This window comes from Dama dama, chromosome 13 (assembly GCF_033118175.1).
Source record: "Dama dama isolate Ldn47 chromosome 13, ASM3311817v1, whole genome shotgun sequence".
NCBI classification, from domain to species: Eukaryota; Metazoa; Chordata; class Mammalia; order Artiodactyla; family Cervidae; genus Dama; species Dama dama.
In genome coordinates, this window is record NC_083693.1 from 34,438,695 (window position 1) to 34,461,613 (window position 22,919).

The window sequence follows — 22,919 nt, forward strand, 5'->3', positions numbered from 1 at the left end:
GGGTGCCTGTATCTTTTTGAATTAGTGTTTATATTTATATATGTATATATCCTATATGGCGTGGAGTTGCTGGGTCATCAGTTCAGTTCAGTCGCTCAGTTGTGTCCAACTCTTTGCGACCCCATGAATCACAGCATGCCAGGCCTCCCTGTCCATCATCAACTCCCGGAGTTTACTCAGACTCATGCCCATCGAGTCGGTGATGCCATCCAGCCATCTCAGCCTCTGTCGTCCCCTTCTCCTCCTGCCCCCAATCCCTCCCAGCATCAGGGTCTTTTCCAATGAGTCAGCTCTTCGCATGAGGTGGCCAAGGTATTGGAGTTTCAGCATCAGTCCTTCCAGTGAACACCCAGGACTGATCTCCTTTAGGATGGACTGGTTGGATCTCCTTGCAGTCCAAGGGACTCTCAAGAGTCTTCTCCAACACCATAGTTCAAAAGCATGCTGGGTCATAGGATAGTTCTATCTTTAGTTGTTTGAGAAACCACATGTTTTCCACAGTGGCTGCATCAATTTGCATTCCCACCAACAGTGTATGTATGAGAGTTCCCTTTTCTCCACATCCTCTCCAGCATTTGTTATTTGTGTCCTTTTTGTTTGACGATGGCCATTTCTGTTGATAGGTGTAAGGTGATAATCTCATTGTGCTTTTGATTTGTGTTTCCCTCGTGATTAGTTGTATTGAGCATTTTTTCGTGTGCCTGTTGGCCATCTGCATTTCCTCTTTGGAAAAATGTATTCACATCTTCTGCCCATTTTTTAATCTGGTTGTTTGTTTTTTTAATGTTGAGTCGTATGAACTGTTTATATCATTTGCAAATATTTTCTCCCATTCAGTACTCTGTCTTTCCATTTGGTTGATGGTTATTTTTCCTTTGCTATCCATAAAAGCTTTTAAGTTGAATTAGGTCCTGTTTGTTTATTTTTACTTTTATTTCCTTTGTTTTAGGGGATGGATTAAAAAAAATTGCTACAATTTAGGTCAAAGAGTGTTCTGACTATGAGGAAAACTCAAGACTTTTTAAACTTGCTTATCTCTTGAAATTTTGAATCATACTTTCCTTGGTCTTGGATTTTCCTGGTGCTCAGAGGTAGAGAATCCACCTGCCAATGCAGGAGATGATGCAGGTTCAATCCCTGAGTCAGGAAGATCCTCTGGAGAAAAAAATAGTAGCCCACTCCAGTATTCCTTTCTGGAAGGTCCAGTGGACAGAAGAACCTGGTGGGCTGCAGTCCATGGAGTTGCAAAGAGTCGAACACAACTTAGCGACTAAACAACAAAAACAACAAATCCTTGGTCTTTGATTCTATATGACTTAAAGCCAGGTTCTTGGGACTTTTAACTTGCTGGCAGTATTTTGAGGCTAATATTGGAACTAGTTGGACTTCATCCAGCAGATGTGAGACAAATAAGGAGCTGTTAAAGGGCCCATTGGTGATGAAGTAGAAACAGTTTCAGCTGAATGGCTTCAAAGAGTATGGTGCCTAGCAGTTTGTTTTGTGTTTCATAACTACACATAGAAACAGAAAAGCCTGATCTTGAAATGGCATGTATCCTAACAGGAACTTAAAATTATCAGAATGACCTCTATGTATTATTGAAACAAGATCCAATGCAGATTCGTGTGTTAACTTTTAAGTAGTTTTAAAGTTAATATGCTGCTTTTTTTCTTAATTTAGGGAGACTTGAAAATTACTGGGTTTTTTTTTTTTCAGCTTTTGAAGTAGTGAAATGATACACATAGGATGTTTTAATGGTGTGGAAAAGGTACTACTTTGATTTTACTTGAAAGGGAAAGTGGACATGCTCACTGACATGCTCAGTCATGTCTGATTCTTTGCAACCCCATGGACTAATACATAATACAGTCCATGGAATTCTCCAGGCCAGAATACTGGAGTGGATAGCCTTTTCCTTCTCCAGGGGATCTTCCTAATGCAGGGATCGAACCCACATCTCCTGCAGGCAGATTCTTGACCAGCTGAGCCACAAGGGAAGCCCTTCATTTTACTTATGAATAGTAATAATGTCTTTCTTAAATGACCTATGGGTTACATTAAATTCTTGAAAAGAATATCATACAAATTAGAAAGTTTTAAACACAGAATTCTCATCTGGCATACTATTTTTAGATTGTGGTAGATTAATCTGCTGGCTATTTAGTGGCCTGGAAAGGAGAAGGGAACTAATTTAAACTGGATTAGTGTGTTCTACACTGTTAAAGCATTCCTGTATTCTAAAAATTAAAGACGGAGATACTGGTAATTTGATTTTTACATGGGTGATTGGATTTTGTATAATTGATATATAAGGGTTCAGGGTTTGTTTTTGTGATGTGGGTAAATGCAAGTCAAGTGTTAATCCATTATATAAATATTTGAGTGCCTAGAACATCTGTTCTATGTAGGTGTGCCAAATACTAGAAATACAGAGGTTAACAAGACAGATGGCTCCTAAAATGTACTGTTATCAAAATATAGTGAGCTGAATTACATGGTATAACTTTGACCACAAAAGTGACTTGTGTATTAACATGTCTTGGAGCCTTTTTCATTTCTTTCTGTAGCACTCCCTTTCTCTTCAGAGTTGGGACCTGTATAGTACAGAAGAGCTAAGGGAAATATGGCAAATACAGATACAGGTTCATGATTTGTCATGTCCTGTATTAGGGGTTTGCTGGAAATTCAGATGAAGACCATGTTGATCTGACTTAATAAAGCCTCTGAAGTGAGCTGCATTTTCTGACTCACATGTGTATGTCTTACAGTCTCCTTGGCAGTGTAGGTTAAGAGTTGATTTAGAAGCAGGTAGGTGATACCTGAAAATTTGCTCCCTGTCCTCCAGAGTACATACATAGGTATACATAGAGATGCCCATGTGCACATCCCATATTTAAGGTAGAGATTTTAGATTTAAAGTTGGATTAAATTTTTAGGTTTGAGTGGGTCATATTTCATTCACAGTATGAGTTGTTCTGATCCTTTTATTATAACAGTGTTTACCTGCAGCATTTAGGAAATTGGAGTTTTGAATTGAGATCAGAGGAAAAGTTTGTAGAGCTAGCAGATAGGTTTGGTAGGGGAGAGTATTTGCCACATGCTACCTGAGAAAAAGGGAGAGAAGGCAGGGTTTGGGATAAAATAATTTTGCCTGTTTTGTAGTTGGGTAGAATCCATACAAGGGTTAGATCCCTGGGTGGGGAAGATTACTGGAGAAGGAAATGGCTAACCACTCCAGTATTCCCGTGGACAGAGGAGCATGGTGCTCTACAGTCCCTGGGGTCACAAAGAGTCAGGCACAATTTAGCAACTGAACAACAGCAGTTCTACAAGTGCCTACTAAAGTGCCTTTTTTAAAACAAGGTAGTGTTTGGTGCTATATCAAAGATTAATCTGATACAGAGCTTGCCTGAAAGAAGGCCACGGTTCAGTAACAGTGCTCCTGACTTGGAATTAGCTTAAGTACCAGTGAATATTCTACCAGTTAGGTTGCTCATACCTGACAGAGGGTGTATCCAGATTAATATAGGAGACTAAAATTCATCCTTTCTTCTTTGTCCTGACCCTTCAGTTTTCCCTCCAGTTCCTGCCTTTGTCTCTTTTAGGCTGTGAGCAAGGTGATGTGTTTTTCTGTTCCTTTTCGAGATGAACTGTTTGTGAGATTTCCTACTAGAGAGACTACTGTTCTGGGCCTCCTGACAAGTAAAACAAAAATGTGGAGTGTGGGCATAGGATGCAGATAATGATTGTATAGTCAAAGCTGTGTTCTTAACAGTTCTTGCCGTCTTACAGAAACTGACTCTTAGAGTTAGTAAAAGACAATTGAAGATAGGTTAAAGTGAGAGAGAGTGTGTTAAGCCATTGGAGAGAGAGGAGAACATGAAATCAGTGAAGTGGTATGTTGCTGTCAGGATTTTCTCCTTTCTTGCTATGTTCCTTTATTTTCTCTCTTTTTTTTTTCTCCCCCTTTCCTCTTTTTTTTCCTCCCTCTCTTTATTTTGTAGATTTAGACCACTGAAATGTTGTATACTATCCATTTATCCCTTGGCCTCTCAGTGATTAACATTCTCTTGTCTTTTCCAGGTGCTCTGTAGTCACTGTGGCATTGTCCACTTACTGTGGGCAGTGCAGGATTTGCTTGGGTGGGACGTTTGTTTATTAACAGTATTTCCCTTGTAGGTTACTGATCACTGATTATCTCTTGACTTTGGTAATGCTTTGCTACCTGGCATACCCAGAAATTAACTTAATTTGGAGTTTTTAGCAAGGACACATCCACTACTGCATATCCAATTGAAGAATAGCTGTGCTTTCTTGGGAAAAGTTTGTCTGTTTAACTGCATAGGGTAACAGGTTTGAGAAGAGGCATTCACTTGACTCTTTAGGTTGAGAAGAGGCAGACATTCACTTGACTCTTTAGCTCTCACATCGATGTTTTAAATGAGAACACTGCTTATAATTGATTAAAATGGATAGTCACAAATCAGTTTAGACTGATGTTGGGTTGGATTTGAGTGTACAGAGATAGCAATAGGAAATGATGGTTCTCTTGTTGTTTGGTATCTGGTTGAGCTCCTTTAGAACATCAGGTCCAAATATTTATTTTTCTCAGGTTTAATTTGGAAATTATAGAAAATTGCATTAATAATACAAATAGTTCCCATCTACCCCCTGGCAAGATTCACTCATTGTTAGCATTTTGCTGCATTCGGGCTGTCATTTTATTTTTTTCTGAACTTTCTGAGAAGTTGCGTGCACCCTGTCCCTTTTACCATGTCATATTTAAAGACGTATATTATCTAAGAACAGCATTCTTATAGTTTCAGGGACATTCCAGTTATCAAGGAAATTGAACACTGATACAGTACACTTCTCTAATACACAGCCCACATTCAGATTTCTCTAGTTTCCTCAGTAATGTTCTTTAATAATTTTTTTCCAGTCTAGGATCCAATCTTCAATCATTTATTGACTTGTCATGTCTCTAGTTTCTTTTAATCACAACCCTATCCTTAGCCTTTCTTTGTCTTTTATGACACTGACACTTCTGAAGAGTGACAGACCATTTATTTATGGAATCTCCCTCGATTGGGGTCTGTCTGATGTGTCCTTGTGATTGAATGTAGGAGGTGAGCAGGAATGCTGTGATACTGCATGTGATTCTCAGGGCCTTTCATCAGGAGGAGTGTATCCACTTGTCCTCTTTGCAGTGATACCAGCTTTGATCTTCCCATTAATGTGGGAAAGTTACTGTTTTTTTTTTTCTCCAGTAAGCAATTTCTGGGGAGATACTTTGAGACTTAATATATCTCTTCATCATCAAACTTTCATCCTCAAAAAATTTTAACATTCTTTGGCAGTTTTGCCAGAATCTATCGTTAGTATGGTGGTTGAAGTTCAAATCTTTGATTGCACAAACCCAGTAGTATAGGAGGGAGTCTGTTCCAGCTGTTGGGTTCCTTGGCTTTATAAAGTATTTTGTGTTGAACTGGAATTTCTCTTCTGAGACTTTGACACATTATTTCAAATTTTGTACTTTTATGCTACTTGTGAGATAAGCCTGCTGTTTTCTTCTTCATAACAACCCCTCAGAATGCATTCCACTTTTGTCTTTTCTCTCAGTTACTACTCCCATTTCTAACAGTTGTTTCTTGTGAGAGAGAGCTTTCCTGAATTTATAACCATACTGTTGGTTTCCTGCTAACATTCGTTTATCAATATCATAGATCTAGCACCAGATCCAGATACCAGTTTCATATATGGTTTATTCTAATACAGTAGATTGCTGTTGCTTATAATCTAGCTTGAGCACAAGGCTTTGGAGTCAGGTAAATCTGGCTTCAAGTCCTGTCTCTGCCACTTATTAGCTCTGTCCTCTTCAGCAGGTTCATAACATCTCGGAACTTCAGTTTCATAATCTGAAAAGAGTTGGTAATAATTGCAGCTACCTTTTAGGGGGGAATGAGGATTAAGTGTGCATGTAAAATTATAGGAATGGTGTCTGTTGCACTGCAATCACTCATCAAATGTTTATTGTTATTATATAGAAAGGATGCTTCTATTTTTACACCCAAGATTGGTGGAATTTATTTTTAGCTGTTGTTTTTTATTGTAGGCTCATTTAAATCTGTGGTGATAATCAGAAAGTTTCAATAAGTGCTACTGAAGCACAGTTAGACTCTTGAATAAATATTTTAACTTATTTGAATATTATTCTATCACTGACAACTTTGATAAAGTTTAGAGTCATTTCTTAAATTTATATGTCCATTATAAGTAGATTATAAAGACACAGACATTTGAGTTATTTTGACTGAATCTTAAAACCTTTAGCCTTTTATTGCATAGCAAATACACAATCAGTTTTTCAGCATTAAATAGTATTTTAAAAATTAGTGAATTTTGAGTGTTTGTATGCTGTTTCTTACGGCATTTTAAAACCATGTTGTTAATATAAATAGTAAATTGACTTTGTGAAACCCTAAAACTTTTCCTAAAATTTACTGTAGAAACTGAGTTTATTAATACACAATATTGGGGGAACATAGTTACCCAGGTATTTTAGGACATCTTGATTGAACGCAGTTTTATTTTCCAGATAAGCTGTCTAGAACACTTGAAGAACCTGTTTCAATAATGATACTATAGGAATTTGAGTCTGTAGGGAAATGTGCTGTAACCCTTCATTGTAATGTTAGAAGTATGGCTCCTCTTTCTGTCCCAACAGGACCAAGAGTCATATTCTCCTCAATCAGAGGGTGCCCAGGGATATTCTTGGTACACTCAGGGTACCCCATTGACTGTCTCTTTATAAAAAGTTCTTTCATTGGTGGTTATTTATGCTAAAGAAATAAGCTAAACTTTAGGAAACAAAGAAAGACCTAGTTTTGCTCACTTTGGGTATAAATGATTATAAAAGGTAGAAAAATCTATGTTACAGTTACATATTGTACATTGGTGTCAGATACCAAGTGAAATGTTATCCTTAACTTTACATTGCAACCCTTTTTATGTAGCTGTAAGAGTGAAAGCACTCCTTAAACTTTTAGACAATTAAAGTGTGCATAGTTAATTTGAACTGTCTCAACTCTCTTTCATGTTAAATGTGTTACAGGAATGAATCTGAAGTCTGCTGCAATAAAACACTGAAGGCTTTAAAATGTTTTCTTGCATAAAACTCAAACTTTAAGTAGCTGCTTATGAGGATAGGGAAGGGAGGAAGCTAATGTCTGTCTCAAGATACAGGACAGCTGTTTGCTCATCAACCTCAACTGTGTGAGTAGACTTAAGCCTGTAACACTGTGTACTTAGGCATAATAATAACTTACAGTTTTTTAATCTAAAGTACTTAAAGATACACTTAAGTCAGCATGATGAGGTATTTTTTAGGGTCTATTTTTTTCTGGTGGGTAGAATGTTGAGGGTGGAGTGGGTGATAGGTTTTTATTTATAAAGTATTTTTGAGAATAAAACTTAACAACTAAGTATCATTAGTGACCATGCATCTTTTTTCATTATTCTATTATTGTGAAGCAAAAGAAGAAAATTCTGTAGATCACTCTATTTTATAGTTGATTTCATCCTTTTAAAATTAATATTTTAATCAATCATAAAATGTATTTTGGAAGTATGATGTTAGATATTAACATAGAAAATAGCTCTTGGAAATAATTTAATAACTTAAATTGTAATTAATAATTTTTATAATAACTGTTTAATCAGAGAGAGTATATACTTCAAAATAAAGAAACTCTAGTTTACTGAATGCAGCTAGAAGTCTTTTACACTTGCCAACTTTGTTTTTAAAAGTGCCTTAATATAGATATTGTGGAAAGAAGATTCTCCTTTTTCTCTTACTAAAAGCTATCACCTTAAGAATCATTTTGGGATAGAGGGGTGTGATTTTTTTTTCTACTTTCTTTTTTGTTTTTGTTTTGGGTTTTTTCCTCCTCCTCCATGGATTTAGGAGTAAGATTCTTTAATTGAAATGTTTCCCATAGTAGAGAAATGCACTGTTTTATAGAAATGATAATTAAAATGTAAGACATTGCCATGAGCAGTGTGATGAACGTGTAGGTTAAGATTTATCAAATCTTACTCACTATTTAGGGAAGTATGAAATAAAAGAAATGCTGTTTGCAGTAAGATGAGCTTACTTTCTCTTTCACATCAGAATGTATTGACTGAAGGGAAATAAAAATTGACTGATTTTAGAATCAGTGAGTGAGAAGTCTCTTAGAAAGCATAATGAAGAACATGTAGTGAATATGGATATTCTTATGAAAGTAGTCAAAGGTTACATGCCAGAAATGAAGAGAGGAATGTGGGTACCTTCAAAAGTAGTTAAAAAACTTGAAGTTTCAGTCTGGTCGGTTTTTTTTTTTTTTTGCTTTTCTGGGCTGGTCAGTAAATGGACAGTCTTGTATGAATCCCCAGGGGTTACCTTAGTCCTAATTTTTCAGTGGCTCTAAAGAACTCGTGCTTAATGATGACAAGTCTCACTTTAGTGAGGTTTTAAGGTCTATAATATGAGGTTCAACTCTTCAGTTTACAGTCATTTGGCATTTCCCCTATAGAGGGTGAGTTTAATTTGGTACTATTTTGTGCAGTACTCTAGCACTCTATGCTCTTCTCTTTATTTAGTGTTTCTTTATTGTCGAATAAAGAAAATGTAGGTGAAGGAAGCCTTTAGTACATACTTAGTGCAAGTTTGATTTATTTATTTTTTTATTGAAGGGTAATTGCTTTACAGGATTTTGTTGTTTTCTGTCAAACCTCAACATGAATCAGCCATAGGCGAAAGTTTGATTTCTAAAGATGAAATTAGCAGAAAGGACACACAGTAGGAAACAAGAGAAGCTTATATATAAATAACTTTGGAGGATTTGGGGGAAACTGTATGCCAGTAGATTGGTCCTGTTTCCATTTCTCCTCCTATCGCTCTGAGATGATTCTTTGTGTCTGTGTTATACTTCTGCTGAGCAGGTAGAGCAGAGTGCTGAGAAACTGTTTCCTGGGCTAGGAAGTGCTTGCAGGAGAGAGTGAGCACCGTTTGTAAACTCTGCTTGTAAACTCTGCTTCTGCTTTGTCCCTGGCCTGCCCTACCCTTAGCACACCACATAGGCTTCTTGTTGATCTTGCACTCACTTCTGTGACAGAGTTTTGCTTAGATCATATGTACATTTTAACTTCTTATGTTGTTGTGTCTTGCAGTATGTAGTAACATGGAGTTCCTGAGTTACACTGAAAGCCATGTAACATGGTTAAGGGCCCAGGGTGTAAGTCAGGCTGCCTGATTCAGATCCTAACGTGATAGTGACCAAATGACTTAAACCTTTCTGTGACTCACTTTTCTAATCTGTAAAATAGATACAGTAATAATTTGTTACCTGATATGGGGTCTTGTGAGGTTTAAGTGAGTCATCGATACTTACAAATTATTGCTTTTATTTTAATCTTTTGTTTCTTCTTTGAGAGGACTAATAGTAAGTGGCCTATTCCAAGTCCTTAAAGTAATCAATTGTAAGGCTTCAGGATCTAGAATTGGAAACTCAAAAAGGAGGGTATTTTCACTTGGGTATCATGGAAGATCTCTCTTGACCAGTAGAATAGAGAACCTTACTCTCCTGTCTTCTGTTCTCATTCTGCTATATTAGCTAGCCAAGTTTCAGTTTTCAGTAGACATATGTGGCTAAGTGTATTGGACAGTGCTGTTCTAGACGGTTGGATTTGAATCTGTAATATATTTACATTAAACATGGCATATCTTGATGACACGCAGCTATATTTGTCTAGAACATGAAAGATTGGTCTTGGTGTCAGATGCAACTCCACAAAAGAGGAAGAAAGGAAGCAAAAATACTTACTGAAAAATATTGGTTAAAGTTAGGGATATTTTCTCTGAGTTTTAGGTCAAGTGATTTTTAGGCAGTTCAGCCAAGTCAGTATCAGTTCAGTCACTCGGTCGTGTCCAACTCTGTGACCCGTGGAGTGCAGCACACCAGGCTTCCCTGTCCATAATCAACTCCCAGAGCTTGCTCAAACTCATGTCCATGGAGTCGGTGATGCCATCCAACCATCTCATCCCCTGTCATCCCTTTCCCCTCCTGCCTTCAGTCTTTCCCAGTATCAGAGTCTTTTCCAGTGAATCGTCAGCATCAGGTGGCCAAAGTACTGGAGCTTTAGCTTCAGCATCAGTCCTTCCAATGAACACCCAGGACTGATCTCCTTTAGGATGGACTGGTTGGATCTCCTTGCAGTCCAAGGGACTCTCAAGAGTCTTCTTCAACACCACAGTTCAAAAGCATCAATTCTTTGGCACTCAACTTTCTTTATGGTCCAGCTGTCACATCCATACATGACTACTGGAAAAATCATAGTGTTGACTAAGTCAAGAGTCATTATAATGATATTTTAAAATAAAGGCATGTATGGATGAACTAAGCAGTGTTGAAGGTCTTGGGTTCTGTCAGTAGTGACTGCTCCTTGGATTAAAGTGAGCTACTTTTTACATTTAATGCTGGAGGAGTGCTTTCTAATCTAGAAGCACCTTTGAAAGCTTGGCAGTGTAATGGATGGCAAACTTAAGTCTTTCAGGAAGGACTCAGTACCAGTGTTTTATTATAAGAGAATCTTCCTCTGTTGGAGATGGTCCTGCTAAACCTTACATCACTCACTGTGTGTGTGTTTCTGCTTCTTCTGATAGCGAGAAGTAGAAACATGGTTTTATGTTCTGTAAGATCTTGCTGTTTTCTGGAATCTAATCAGGGGACAGAACACATTGGAACAGATAACCATTCTAACTGAAAAAGGGAATTAGGGAGGTTATTTTAAAAGAAATGTGAAAAATTTCAAGGAATTGGCAAGAGGTTTACAGCTTTGGTACCTTTTTCTGTGTTTGGTGTTCTTCCGCTTCTCCACCACCTTTTCAGATTGAGTCATTGGGTCAGGTTTTCACCCTTCTCTACTTAACTTTTCTGGATATATTATCCCATGGTACCAGTGGGGCAATTAGAGTTAAGACCTGTAGGTTGTACAGGCTGTATTAAAAAGGAATTGAAGGAGTCAATTGGCATGCCTAACTTTAGTTTCTTTAACTGATTAAAAAGAAGGGAGGAACTCTATGAAAGTAGAGTGTTTTGGGTACATTGTATAGTTTTGTGGCTCACAGGGATTATTGAAATTAAAAGTGACATCTGTGTATATACATGGAAGTCACACATCTGTATTCCTGTCCTAACACTTGCACTGATCCTTACAAGCAGAGCCGTCTGTTATAACTTTCATCTTTCATGGTACCTCAGAGAGCAGTACAAGTGTATAAGCAAGGCCCCTTAAGTGAAGAACTGGAATAAAAGAAAGAAAAATCGACCTATAGTCATGTAATTTTGCTGTATCTTTTCTGATCACAGTCTAAATTGCATAGTTTTGAAGGTGTTTTTTCATCTGTCTTATATTTGAGTGCCTCTTGTGTACCTGCCATTGCTCTGGAACAGAAATTGGCAAACTGCAGCCCATTGCCACCTCTTTTTGTTAATAAAAGTTTTATTGGAACACAGCTACGCCCACTTATTTAGTCGTTTGGAGAAGAAAAGTAAATGAAAACACATAACTGTGGGAACCAATGGGAAAATTTGAGTGGGCTCCCTATTTTGCCAGAAAAAAAAAAAAAATGGTATTGTTTTGTGCAGATAATGACTATGTCAAATTCTTTAAGATATGCAGTATGAAACCTGCATAAAATTGAGAATATAAAATTGACTACAACTTTCATTATAAAATCACAACATGATGTGCTAGCTTAAGCACATTGCTAAATGAAGCCCTCTCTGAGTGAACTGAATTAGAAAAAGTATCCTGAAGCTCAAGAGCATGAGGCTAAGCGTCTTTGTTTACGGCACAAACTGTATAACATGTAGTGGTCCTTACTGGTAAACCTAGATCCTGTCTCGAACAGCAAATTCAGTTTCTTTAGGAGGAGCCTATTGCAGCCTATTTGCTTTGGGGTAAATACTTGGTTACTGCAGGTTGTAGTACATGGCTGCTACTTTGCAGCACAGTTTCATTCACGCATTCTGCAAATACTGAATATCTACCATGTGCCAAGCATTTTTGTAAGTTATCAGTGGACAAAATGGACAGTATCACTGCTGTTGCAGAGGTAACATTTTAGTAGAGGGAAGATAGATGAAATAAGTATAATTTAATAGTAAACATTAAGATAAGGGCACTGAAGAAAAATAAAACTGGATAGGGTAATAAAGGATGCTGTTGGTTATTTCAAATAGAGGGATGAGGGAAACCCTCCTTCAGAAGATGACAGGTGAGCCAAGACCTGAAGGAGATGAGGGACTCCTGTCCTCCTAGTGATTCTGGAGGGTAGAAGTTACAGCAGTTACAAAGGCCTTAAGACCGGAGCATGCCTGGCAGTGTGCGTGATCCGGAGGAGTGGGAGAGGAGGTCAGGTAATGGGGGAACAGATTATAAAGCGCCTTTATGTCGGTAGGGAGTTTGGCTTTTACTTGGTCAGCTGGAGGATTTTGAGCAAGCATGCAGTGTGCTTTGTTTTACAGTAAACATGATCACTGGCTGTTGTGTTGAAAAGACACCATAGGAACGTAATAAGAGAAGCAGGGGAGACAGATGTATCAATAACTGTATTGGTTATCAGCTGCCGTATACCACATTACCCCAAAACTTAATGGCTTAAAACAACAAATGTTTATTGTCTTGCATGGTTTCTGTGAGAAACAGAGAAGCGACTTAGCTGTGGAATTTTGGCTCAGGGTCTCTCATGAGGTTGCAGCTCAGATGTGAGCAGAGGTTGCAGTCATCTGAAGACTTCACCAGGACTGAAGGGTCTGCTTCCAGGTTCACTCACATGCCTCGTGGCCTGAGGCCTCAGTGACTGAGCAGGTGGAACCCTCCCTACAGCTCCATAGGGCCTTGCCCAGAGCGAGTGATCCACGAGAGAGAGCAGGCCAGCAGCCGCAGCGTGCAGCGTCTATCATGACTAGACTCAGATACAGACCATCACGTGCACAGCATTCTGTTGTTATCCAGACCAACACCCAGAAAATGCGGGTGGGGACCACCAAGGGCTTGAATGCCAGGAATCCTGGGGCTCTCTGGGGGTCATCTTGGAGGCTGGCACCTGGTTTACATGGTATTGTCTCAGTGTCCTCACAGGGCAAAGCCTGCCTCTCTCCCTGCAGTACCAGTGAGATCCAGGGAGGAGTGACTGAGTCATAGGCCAGACTCGGATCACATGCCCACCCCTGAGACAGGTGTGGCTCTGAGGAGGCGGGGTTAGGCCTATCCCAGCAAGTGAGAGGTTCTGCTATCTGAAAGGGTAAGGAGGAAGATGTACCAGGCAGACAGAAACTGTCAGTTCAGGAATATGATATCTTCATGTCCAGTTATTGAATGCTTTTATAATTATTAAGACACCATGGATGTTATTTAGCCTTGGTGAATAGAAAGCAGTGTGCTAAATAGAGGACAGTTTGTACCAAGAGCATTGCTGTCATTTTTTCCCATCATAGCTACAACTCTTTGTGTAAATTATACCTGCTATTAAAGATTTGTGTGAAATATTGCCTTTCATAGTTTTTTCCCCTTATTGGGTGATGAACATATACTTAATTAAGAGATGAAGCTTAGGGAGCAAATAATACTTTAAATTTACATTGTCTGGATTAGAGAGAGTCCCACAGTTAATAGGACCTTTGCCCCTGGGAGTCCCAGGCCCACCTAGACTCCCCACATTCTCACCGGTGATGATTACATTAACACCATTTGCTTATTTAATTCAGGAGTTGGCAGACTTTTCGTTCATCACCTATTTTTGTTCAGCACATGACCCAAGAATGGCTTTTGCATATTTAAGTGGTGTATTTTTAAGGTAAAAATCAAGAGGGGCATTTTATAATGTGAAAATTCTAGGAAATTCAAATCTTGGTGGTCATTAAGTACAGTTCTGTTGGAACATTGTCGGTGGTTGCTTTTATGTGACAACAGTGAATTGAATAATTGTAACAGAGGCTGCATGGCCTTGCAGCCTAAAATATTTACTATGTGGTCATTTACAGAAAGGTTTGCTGGCCCCTGATTTACACATTTTTGGGTGCAGCAGAGTAGAGTCATCTAAGGTGGGAATGCCAGTCAGAGTTTTCCTGAAGCCTATCTTCTTCGCCTGGAAGTACCATAGTGGCCTCGATTTGTGAGACCTGTTGTGCTGGTCGTTGAAAACTTCTTTACGTCAATAACCAGGGAAGTGAGGTTTGAGTATAGTAGAATTGGCTCGGAGGTCTCTCATCCTTGTATAACTGAGTGTGTTGAAACTGATGGATTAATTATTTGCCGGGAAGGAATATGTGGTATCCCCCAGGATGTCATCCTCGTGTTAGCTGGACTCAAGCCTTTTTGTCCTTCAGCCCACACAGCGGCAGGAAAGACAAGCTAACATAGGGACCTAAGAACTGCTGTACAGAGAGAGTGCTGCAGGGCACCCTCAGGACAGTAGGAGCCCTAACTCAGAGTGAGTAGGGTAATCCTAGACTATCAGAGTGAACAACATCATCGCCACGTCTTCTCTTTCATCTATTCGCTTTATGAATGTCCCTAGGTTTTTTGTAACCTCTGCAGAGGTTCCTGACCCCCAGAACATGTCTCTTGCCTATATGATAGCTGATGGAGCCAAATGCTCAGAACTCTATGGGAAATTACTGAATGCTGCCAGAAGACATTAATCTCAAACACCTGTGACAGAATGGGTATTCTTTTGATCAATTATTATTAATAAAACAAATTATAGAAGAATGTTCTATGTTACTCTTTTCTGAGATCTCCGTTTGATAAAATTGCAGAAGATTAGCCAGTTCTGAGTAGTAAAGGCCAGGGGCAAAGGGAAAGTTTGTCTTTATCACTTTGTGCCTACAGTATTAGTTTGAAGTTTAGTTGGCATTCTTATGTAACTCAGCATGTATATTTTTTCTTCTCCTGAAATTAATAGTAACGATTTCAAGTTGAAACGGTTCTGGTGTTAACCTAAGAATTAAAATTCTGATGCTTACCAGCCAGGTAACTGAAAGTGAAGGTAGCCTTGCGTTGGAGAGTATAGGCTCTTTCTGAGAAGGATCCCAGCTAATTGGTTTAATTTTGGGAACATCAGTCTACTATTGTCAGGTTTTGCTGTTTTCAAGAGGAGCTGAAAATCTGGGATTTTTTGTTTGACGTTTCCCCAACTTTTGAAAGTTAACAATTAGTTTAAAAAAAATTAATATGTGCTGGCTAACCAAACATGCACATGCCTGTGGGTCAGATTTCACTTGTTTGCCAGTTCATAACTTCTGTATTTAACTCGTCATTGTAAACCATGTATCCTCCCTATTTATTTCAGGAGGGAGAACAATGAAATGAAAAATTATACGTGCCTTTTATAACTGGTTTGGATTACTGATCATTCTTGCTGAGTGACTGTTTCAATATATGAATCATGGGTACTGTGGTTGAAACATTTTTCATCAGTCTGTTTTCTCCCCCTTTCAATGGAAAGTAACCCTTTTGGGGGGCCTGATGTGAATAGTCCAACAAAAATGAAATGTATGTATTCAACAAAATACTTTGTAGTATTCATATTAGGCAAAAAGGGAATTTGAAAAGGAAACCATTAGCTGGGAAATGACTTGTATAACCTGTAAAGCATCTGAGTAATGGGTGAGCTTAAGTGCCCCCAAAAGGCGGTACAGAGAATGTCTGTTGGAATACAAAACAGAGGAGGATCGAGGTGGACAGAAATGAAACCAGAAGAGAGAGAATTTAAGCTGATTCCTGAATAGGACTGTCGTAGGCAGAGTGAAGAAGCAGACGGCATTTATGAAGGAAGGAGCAGTATGAGTTAGATTCTTGTTTCCAGCAATGAGCATGATTTGTTTCAAACAGATGGGAGCAAAGGACCCTCTACTTTTAGGCAGAGCAGAGATAGAGCAGTTACTTAGTTTCCACTCTGTGCCAGGCACTGTATGGACGCCTTCTGTATACATTGTCTTACTTGATCTAGTTAGATAAATATGAACACCTTTTAAGGAGTTGAAACCTAGGGAAGTTTAGTAACATGTTCAAGCTCTTTTGGCAATAAAAATGGCAAAGCTGGGCCCTGACCCCAAGCCTATTCACTTTTCACTTGGCATTTACTTTGCAGGGAAATTGGACTGGTTACAGTAAATTATGTAGAGCTCAGAATCCCAGGTCTAGTACTCCTTCCTGGAGCACATATAGAGTAACTGAACTGGAAGAAATATGATGAGAACTTGGTGTTCAAGAGAATTTAAATAAGTGGATTTTGAGGAGAGGCAGTAAAACAGAAGAAAAAATACTATTAAAATAACCCAGGTGTGAAATGATGAGAATCAGAATTGGGATGCAAAAGAAAAGAGCATGAGATATTTCCAAATGAAAATTATTGTAACTTGGTGACTGAACTCTAAGGAATGAAGCAGAGTGAAATAAGTTTGATGTGTATTTGCAGTTATAATTGAGTCTATGTTGGATTCATTCATTGCTGTTCTTTTGTCAGAATTTTAATAATTAGTAATGAACTTTCTTTGTAGTCTTAAAAGTATGATCTTGAATTTTTTATGCTAATGAAAATTTCTTAGGTTAAAAGACATAAAGGAAAAAAGTTTCTCAAGAACTTAGTTAAGCTAGTTAAAGCTGCATAATTAAAAATTTTTAAAAGCTGCATATTCAACTTTAAGGTTGAATAAATGAATGAAATTTTAAATTACCTTTAAATGAAAAGAATAAGAATTCATGAATGTTTACAAATTTGTAGGTTTGGCAGGACAGGATGGACTTTAAAAGTCATTCTCTTTTAATTTTGTTTTTGATTTAAAAAAAAAAAAGACAGTGACCTCAAAGCTTACAGATATGTGGCCTTGGGCAAGTTATTAGGTTTCTTTGAATATCAGTTTTCTCATTTAAAATAGGGATATCAGTAATACCGATGTCATAGGGTTCTGGAGAGAATTAAGTGAGATAATATAAATAAAACAATAAAAATGGTTTGTGACCCGTAGTAAACTCTGAGTAACTAAGTATCCGAGGAAGGTAGAGAGGACAGTCAGGTGTGGGTTTGATTATGAATGTTATTAAGAGTCAAATCACATTTTCTGAATTCTTTTAATTCGTACTTTTTTTTTTTTTTTTTTCCAATTCCACCATGCTAATCCATTTTTCTCTGTATCTCTGAGATCTCAGGCTTTACCTCCTTGGATTTGTGGTTCTATAATCCCACAATACCTAGAGCAATCAAGGAATTGTTCTGCTTTCTCCTTCTCTTTCCTCTTTTCTTCCCGAAGGCCAGGTTCGTTGTCCCTTCGTATTTACCTACCAGAAAGGTACTGGCGCATGGGGATACCGGGCTTTCAGTTTCTCCAGAGCCACCCCATCTTTGCCACTACACATAAAGGTAAACTGGGACACCCTTTTATGGCTCTTGGTCTTTTTTCTGAGTCTTCATGGAAAGTTACATTTTGTGGCCTAACCATGAATAAATAAAACTGATTTTTTTCCTTTTATTTCTCTCTTCCTGTGAAATCCTTTGTGCTTTTTATCTGCCACAATAATAGTTGGTTTTGAAAGCTTTTGACTTACAAAATTACTGCTAATTTGCTACTGTGCAGGGTATTTTGGCTTGGGGAAATTGTTACGTTTTGAATTTTAGTCTTACTGTTCAAAAGCAGAGGTTGTGATACAAAAAGCGTCCTGGTCATGTTGTACTTCTTACCTGTGACTCTCTGCTTGAGTTTTTATAGAAATAAGATAATTCTCTTTTCTGGATGCTTGTAATTGCCAGCATATATTGAAAAATTTGTCCGTACTGGTAGGGAAAGTTTTTAATTCTTATATAATTTTAAGGTCATTAATATGCAGTATAGAATAGTCGGTGATTTAGAACAGTGTTTCTTGGGAATTCCCTGGCTGTCCAGTGATTATGACCCGGCACTTTGACTGCCTGGGCCGAGGTTCGATCTGTGGTTAGGGAACTAAGATCCAGCAAGCTGTGAAAATAAGTAAGAACACTGTGTCTCAATCTTTTTCCTTTATTGCCCTCCACCCCACTCCCAGGAGTCTTTTGAAACAGTTTTTCCTTATTGGCTTCCTACCTCCATAAAATTTTAATCCCACAGATGCAGTTACCTGTGTATGTATTACATGTGCATCTGTTTCATACACACAGAGTAAGGGGCTTTGTATTCCCATCTCCAGGGTCAGTGTCTGTCTTCTTGAGCTGGTGCTGCTTGCCATGCTAGTTACAGCAGCAGGGTCTCAGAATTTTTGGTTAGGACCTTAGAGTTTTCAAAAGTTATTGAGTACATTGAAAACCTTTAGCCTGTGTCTGTCATATCTTGTGAGAATTTCACCATATTACAAATTAAAGTGAGACAGTCACAAATATTTATTAGTTATTAATTTATTTAAAAGTTATTATGAAAAATAACTCCCCCTTCAAAGGGTTCAGTAAGAAACATGACATTGTTATGCATTTTTGCAAGTTCTTCAAGGTCTGGCTTAGAACAAACAGCTGGATTCTCATGGTTGCCTCTGTATTCAGTCTGTTACAATGTTTAAAAAAAAAGCTGGTGTCATACAGATATGTAGTTGGAAAAGGAAGGAGTATTTTGATAACCTTTTCAGATAGTAGATATCTCTCTTCTTTGATATTACACCAAAATGTGACAATTTGTAGTTTATTAAAGGGATAAGTTACAGTGTGGAATCTCATACTGTGTAAAAATTTTCTGTTCAGTTACTCTGAAACCCATGGGTCTATCTTTCCCTTTGAGTGAGTGTTTTGTTCATGAATAATTTTGTACCATCGTACGTTGGTCATTTAGAAAATATTGGTTTCCTGGCTTATGCAGATCTCCCAAATGTTGGTAATAGAACCAATACTTACATGTCATTAATATCACCACTAATCAGCTTCCGTGGTGGCTCTGATGGTAAAGAATCTGCCTGCCATGCAGGAGACATGGGCTTGATTCTTGGGTTGGGAAGATCCCCTGGAGAAGGAAATGGCAGCCCACTCCAGTAGGCTTACCTGGAGAATCCCATGGACAGAGGAGCCTGGTAGGCTACAGTCCATGGGCTCACAAAGATTAGGACTTGGCCGAGCGACTAACACTTTCACTTTCACTTTTTTCACTAATCATTTCAGAGACTCTCTAAATTTAATTACTTGTCAAGCTTTTTTATTTTATTATTTAAATATTGTCCTTGGCAGTAAATACTATTAGTTATTTTTCTTGAAGTAATAGGCTTCATTCATTTCTGAGAAAATATCTGATATAATCAAGTCTAAATAATCAGTTTGTCAGTTCTTTGAAACAAAAAACCTGTTCTGTGAAGATGACTCAGCTTGTAACCCAAACAATTGTTCAAGTGCTTTTTCTTCACTCACCATACCTTTGTATGCAGCAGGAATGCTTTATGTGTATTTCCCAGTTTGTCACACAAAATATTAGCAAGTTGTGTGTGTTCAGTCTCAGGATTTAATAAATTAAGAATTTTGCTGTGACAGTATGGTGATCAAGAATATAATGGTACTGTATGTCATGGTTTGACTCCTTGATGAGGTTCTAGGTTCTTAGCACCTTTGCTATTTACTCATCATTGGATTCTGAGATGACTTGGCTTCATAAAGTAAAAAAGATGTTTTTCAAAATGTCAGATTCTATTCCTAGGCCTAAAGGTCTAAAGATTATCAGCAGTTTTAGGTTTTTCTTTTTAAAGGTAAATGCTAAACCTGCTTTGTTTTATAATCCGGTCAAATGCATTATTGCTCTTGGTTCTGAAATTTGCATTAAATCCACCCCATTCACCCTTCAATCCACAACAGTGTTTGCAAAAAAAAAATGTTAGTGGTAAACAGTGAAGGTTTCTTTCATTGTTTATCAATTCGAGAAAACTTCAGTGGCAAAACACTGTCCTTCATTGTTAGTCTTATCATTTATGATGTCTGAACATAGACTCCTCTGTAAAGACACCTGCACCCATTTTGGAGTAACCTTCATTTCATTTGGGAGGCTTTTTTTTTTAATAAGATAGGGCCTGTTATTACCATCTGTCTCGTCATTCATGCCAGAGAGCCACGTGCCGTGTGGGAGAAACAGCACACAGGGTTCTTCTGTCTGCTGTAATTGATTATTGCCTCTGGTTCCCAACAGTTCTTCTGATTGTTAGTTTTTAAATTTTAAGTACTTTAAATATTTTGGCCCAATTATATAGTAGTACTTCATTTAAAAGGATTTTAAAAGTACAGAGAAGATACACATCAGAAAAAAAAAATGTTAGCTTTCCCATCCTTAGATTTATTCTTTCTTATAATTATTGATGATTAATAGGTTTGTCAGCATTATAAATAAGCTGTGACATCCATGCCTTGTGTATATGTGTGTATGTATTTATAATTTTTTTCTGATTCTACCCAAGTTATTCTGTTGAAGGAGATGATGGGTTCAAAAGGGCAATCTTTCACAAGGCTCTTAAGATGAATTGTCAATGTAGCTTTCTAAAATGACTGACTCAATTTCTCATTTTACCAGTGTTGTATTTCTCCACATCTTCACCAGCATTCATACTATGTTAAATGCTTTTTAAACAGAAAACATTATGCAAGTTAAAACATGAACTTTTTAAGCAAAAGTTAAGTGATTAGGCCTTACTAATACAACAAAGAGCAAACTCTATTTCTCATTCCTAGGTGTCCGAGCTGAACTAAACTTAAAGGATTTTTCTTACCATTCTGATGGTGTGGAGTCTTTAGATCAGATACCTTTCTCTAGTTCATAACATTGTTGGAGCCAGTACAATCCTTTTGTACAGTGAGGGTCGGAGATAAAAGTTCAGTTTTTGTATCCTTTCGATATTTTTTTTTTCCTCTCTCTACTTCAGACAGATGTAGAGTGGTTTAGGGAGGAGTATATGTGCATTTTCCTTTATTACATAAAGCAGATTTGGATAATGTATGATTGTAGTATGTATCAGAGTTCTCTGCTCATTCTGTGTAAATTTCAGGTGTGCAACAGAGGAACATGGCTCAAGAAACTAATCACAGCCAAGTGCCTATGCTTTGTTCCACTGGCTGCGGATTTTATGGAAACCCTCGTACGAATGGCATGTGTTCAGTGTGCTATAAAGAACATCTTCAAAGACAGAATAGTAGTAATGGTAGAATAAGTCCACCTGGTAAGTAGTTCTTGCCTGGTAAGTAAAACACAGTGCTGTTCATAACTGAGATACACCTGAATAGCACAGGATACCTGGCACCTCTTTCTGCTTTCACACTGTACTTGCATTACTACATTTACATCAGGAAAATGTCTCATTACACATTGTAATGATCATTGGTAAGGCAAGAGAAAGAGGAGTATCTCCACTCATTGAAAAGAACTACTGTAGATCCATCTCAGACTTACGTGCTGTGCTCGAGAACTGTTATCTTACTAATTAATAAAATAGATGCACACTCCAAGTATGTAGAGTTGTCTTGGAAAATAAGCTCTGAAGGAGTGGGGGCTGTGTGAGGACCTTGGTTCTTTTCTCTAGGATGACTTCTGAGGCCAACGTAATTGTAGGAGAGAGTTCCACATAGATAACCACAGATGACTTCAGAGAAAGCCTTCCTCCGTTCTGCATAGGAAGGAGAGGTGGGGCAGTTTGACTCAGAGAAAAGGGTGTTTGTTCATCCCCAGTTCACTTGAGTTCTTTATTCATTTTTATGTCAGAGGATTCTCCTGGAATTGAAGTGGCTTTTGCTTCAGTGATTGTGTAAAAAGGGATTTTGAACATGAACTTTACTCATCTAGGATAGTTCTCATATATGTTAATGCCTGAATGTGTAGGTTTCTGTGGTTAATGAAAGTGCAGGCTGTTACTTAGTTCATTTAAAATTGCTTGTGGAGTCTTTCATCATTGCTTCCTGTTCAAGCCAGACTTCTTTAAATATTCTTGAGGCTAGAATCAAGTGAATATAAGTTACTATATTGTTTTGTAAAATCATTATCTACATTTTTGCCTTATGAAGAACAGGTAAAATAATATAACCTGAGTGCAGATTTTAATTCTGAATTTACATTTGCCTTACTACTGAATTCTTTTTTATTTTAAAGATCTCATTGTGCACTATTATTTGGAAGACATTTATGAATTAAAGAGTTTGGGCAATAATCCTAAAAAACAGTCGTTTAGGTCTTGACTATGTATATTTTGTATGTGGTAAAATTAGCATCCTTTTCATAGGAAAATTATTGAAAACTTTTAGCTAAAGTAATGAACCAGCATATTACATAGTAAAACAAAACCCATATACTGTATTTCGTGGGAAACTGGTCTTGGTTTTTTTAGATAAGGTGCCAGCCCGCCCAGGGCACAGAGTCACTAACGTGCGATGTGGTCCTGTTGCAGCGCCTTCTGTCACAAGTCTGTCTGAGTCCTTACCAGTCCAGTGCACAGACGGTAGTGTCCCAGAGGCTCAGTCAGCGCTAGACTCAACAGCTTCATCTATGCAGCCAAGGTAAGAGGCCGCCTCTGAACTGTGACCAGAGAGCTATTGAAAAGTAAGACATTTTTTCTGTATCTGGTCAGTTCTGTTATTTAAGGAAAACGATCTAAAGTCACTTTAGGATTAACTAGCAGAAAATCGTATCTGTCTCATTATTATCACTGACTAGTCAAAAAAATCTTTTTATTGGTATTACATTACGGTGAGAGTAGGGAGTTGTCTTAAAATTTAATGAAAAGATGTTGTTTTTCAGACAGCTTTTTTTCTTTTTCTTCATAATGTATTCTGACCAACCCCTGAAGTCCTTTTGAAGCATGTTAAGTTCTTCTAGTCATAGGCCTTTGATGCTAAC

General features: G+C 37.8%; 1 protein-coding gene across 8 annotated transcripts in view; it reads left to right on the plus strand.

Moving 5' to 3' along the window:
- The window catches only part of ZFAND6 (zinc finger AN1-type containing 6), a 52,533-nt gene that overhangs the window by 21,927 nt on the left and 7,687 nt on the right, over positions 1–22,919 (plus strand). For 4 of the 8 annotated variants that reach the window (XM_061158846.1, XM_061158842.1, XM_061158843.1 and 1 more), the window contains 2 exons: positions 21,082–21,252; positions 22,411–22,579. In XM_061158846.1, the coding sequence (XP_061014829.1) occupies positions 21,099–21,252; positions 22,411–22,579 (323 nt within the window). In that variant the 5' untranslated portion in view covers positions 21,082–21,098. Of the gene's footprint in view, positions 1–7,114; positions 7,276–21,081; positions 21,253–22,410; positions 22,580–22,919 lie in introns of all 8 variants that reach the window. The other 4 variants (XM_061158840.1, XM_061158839.1, XM_061158841.1 and 1 more) reach the window with 2 other exon arrangements.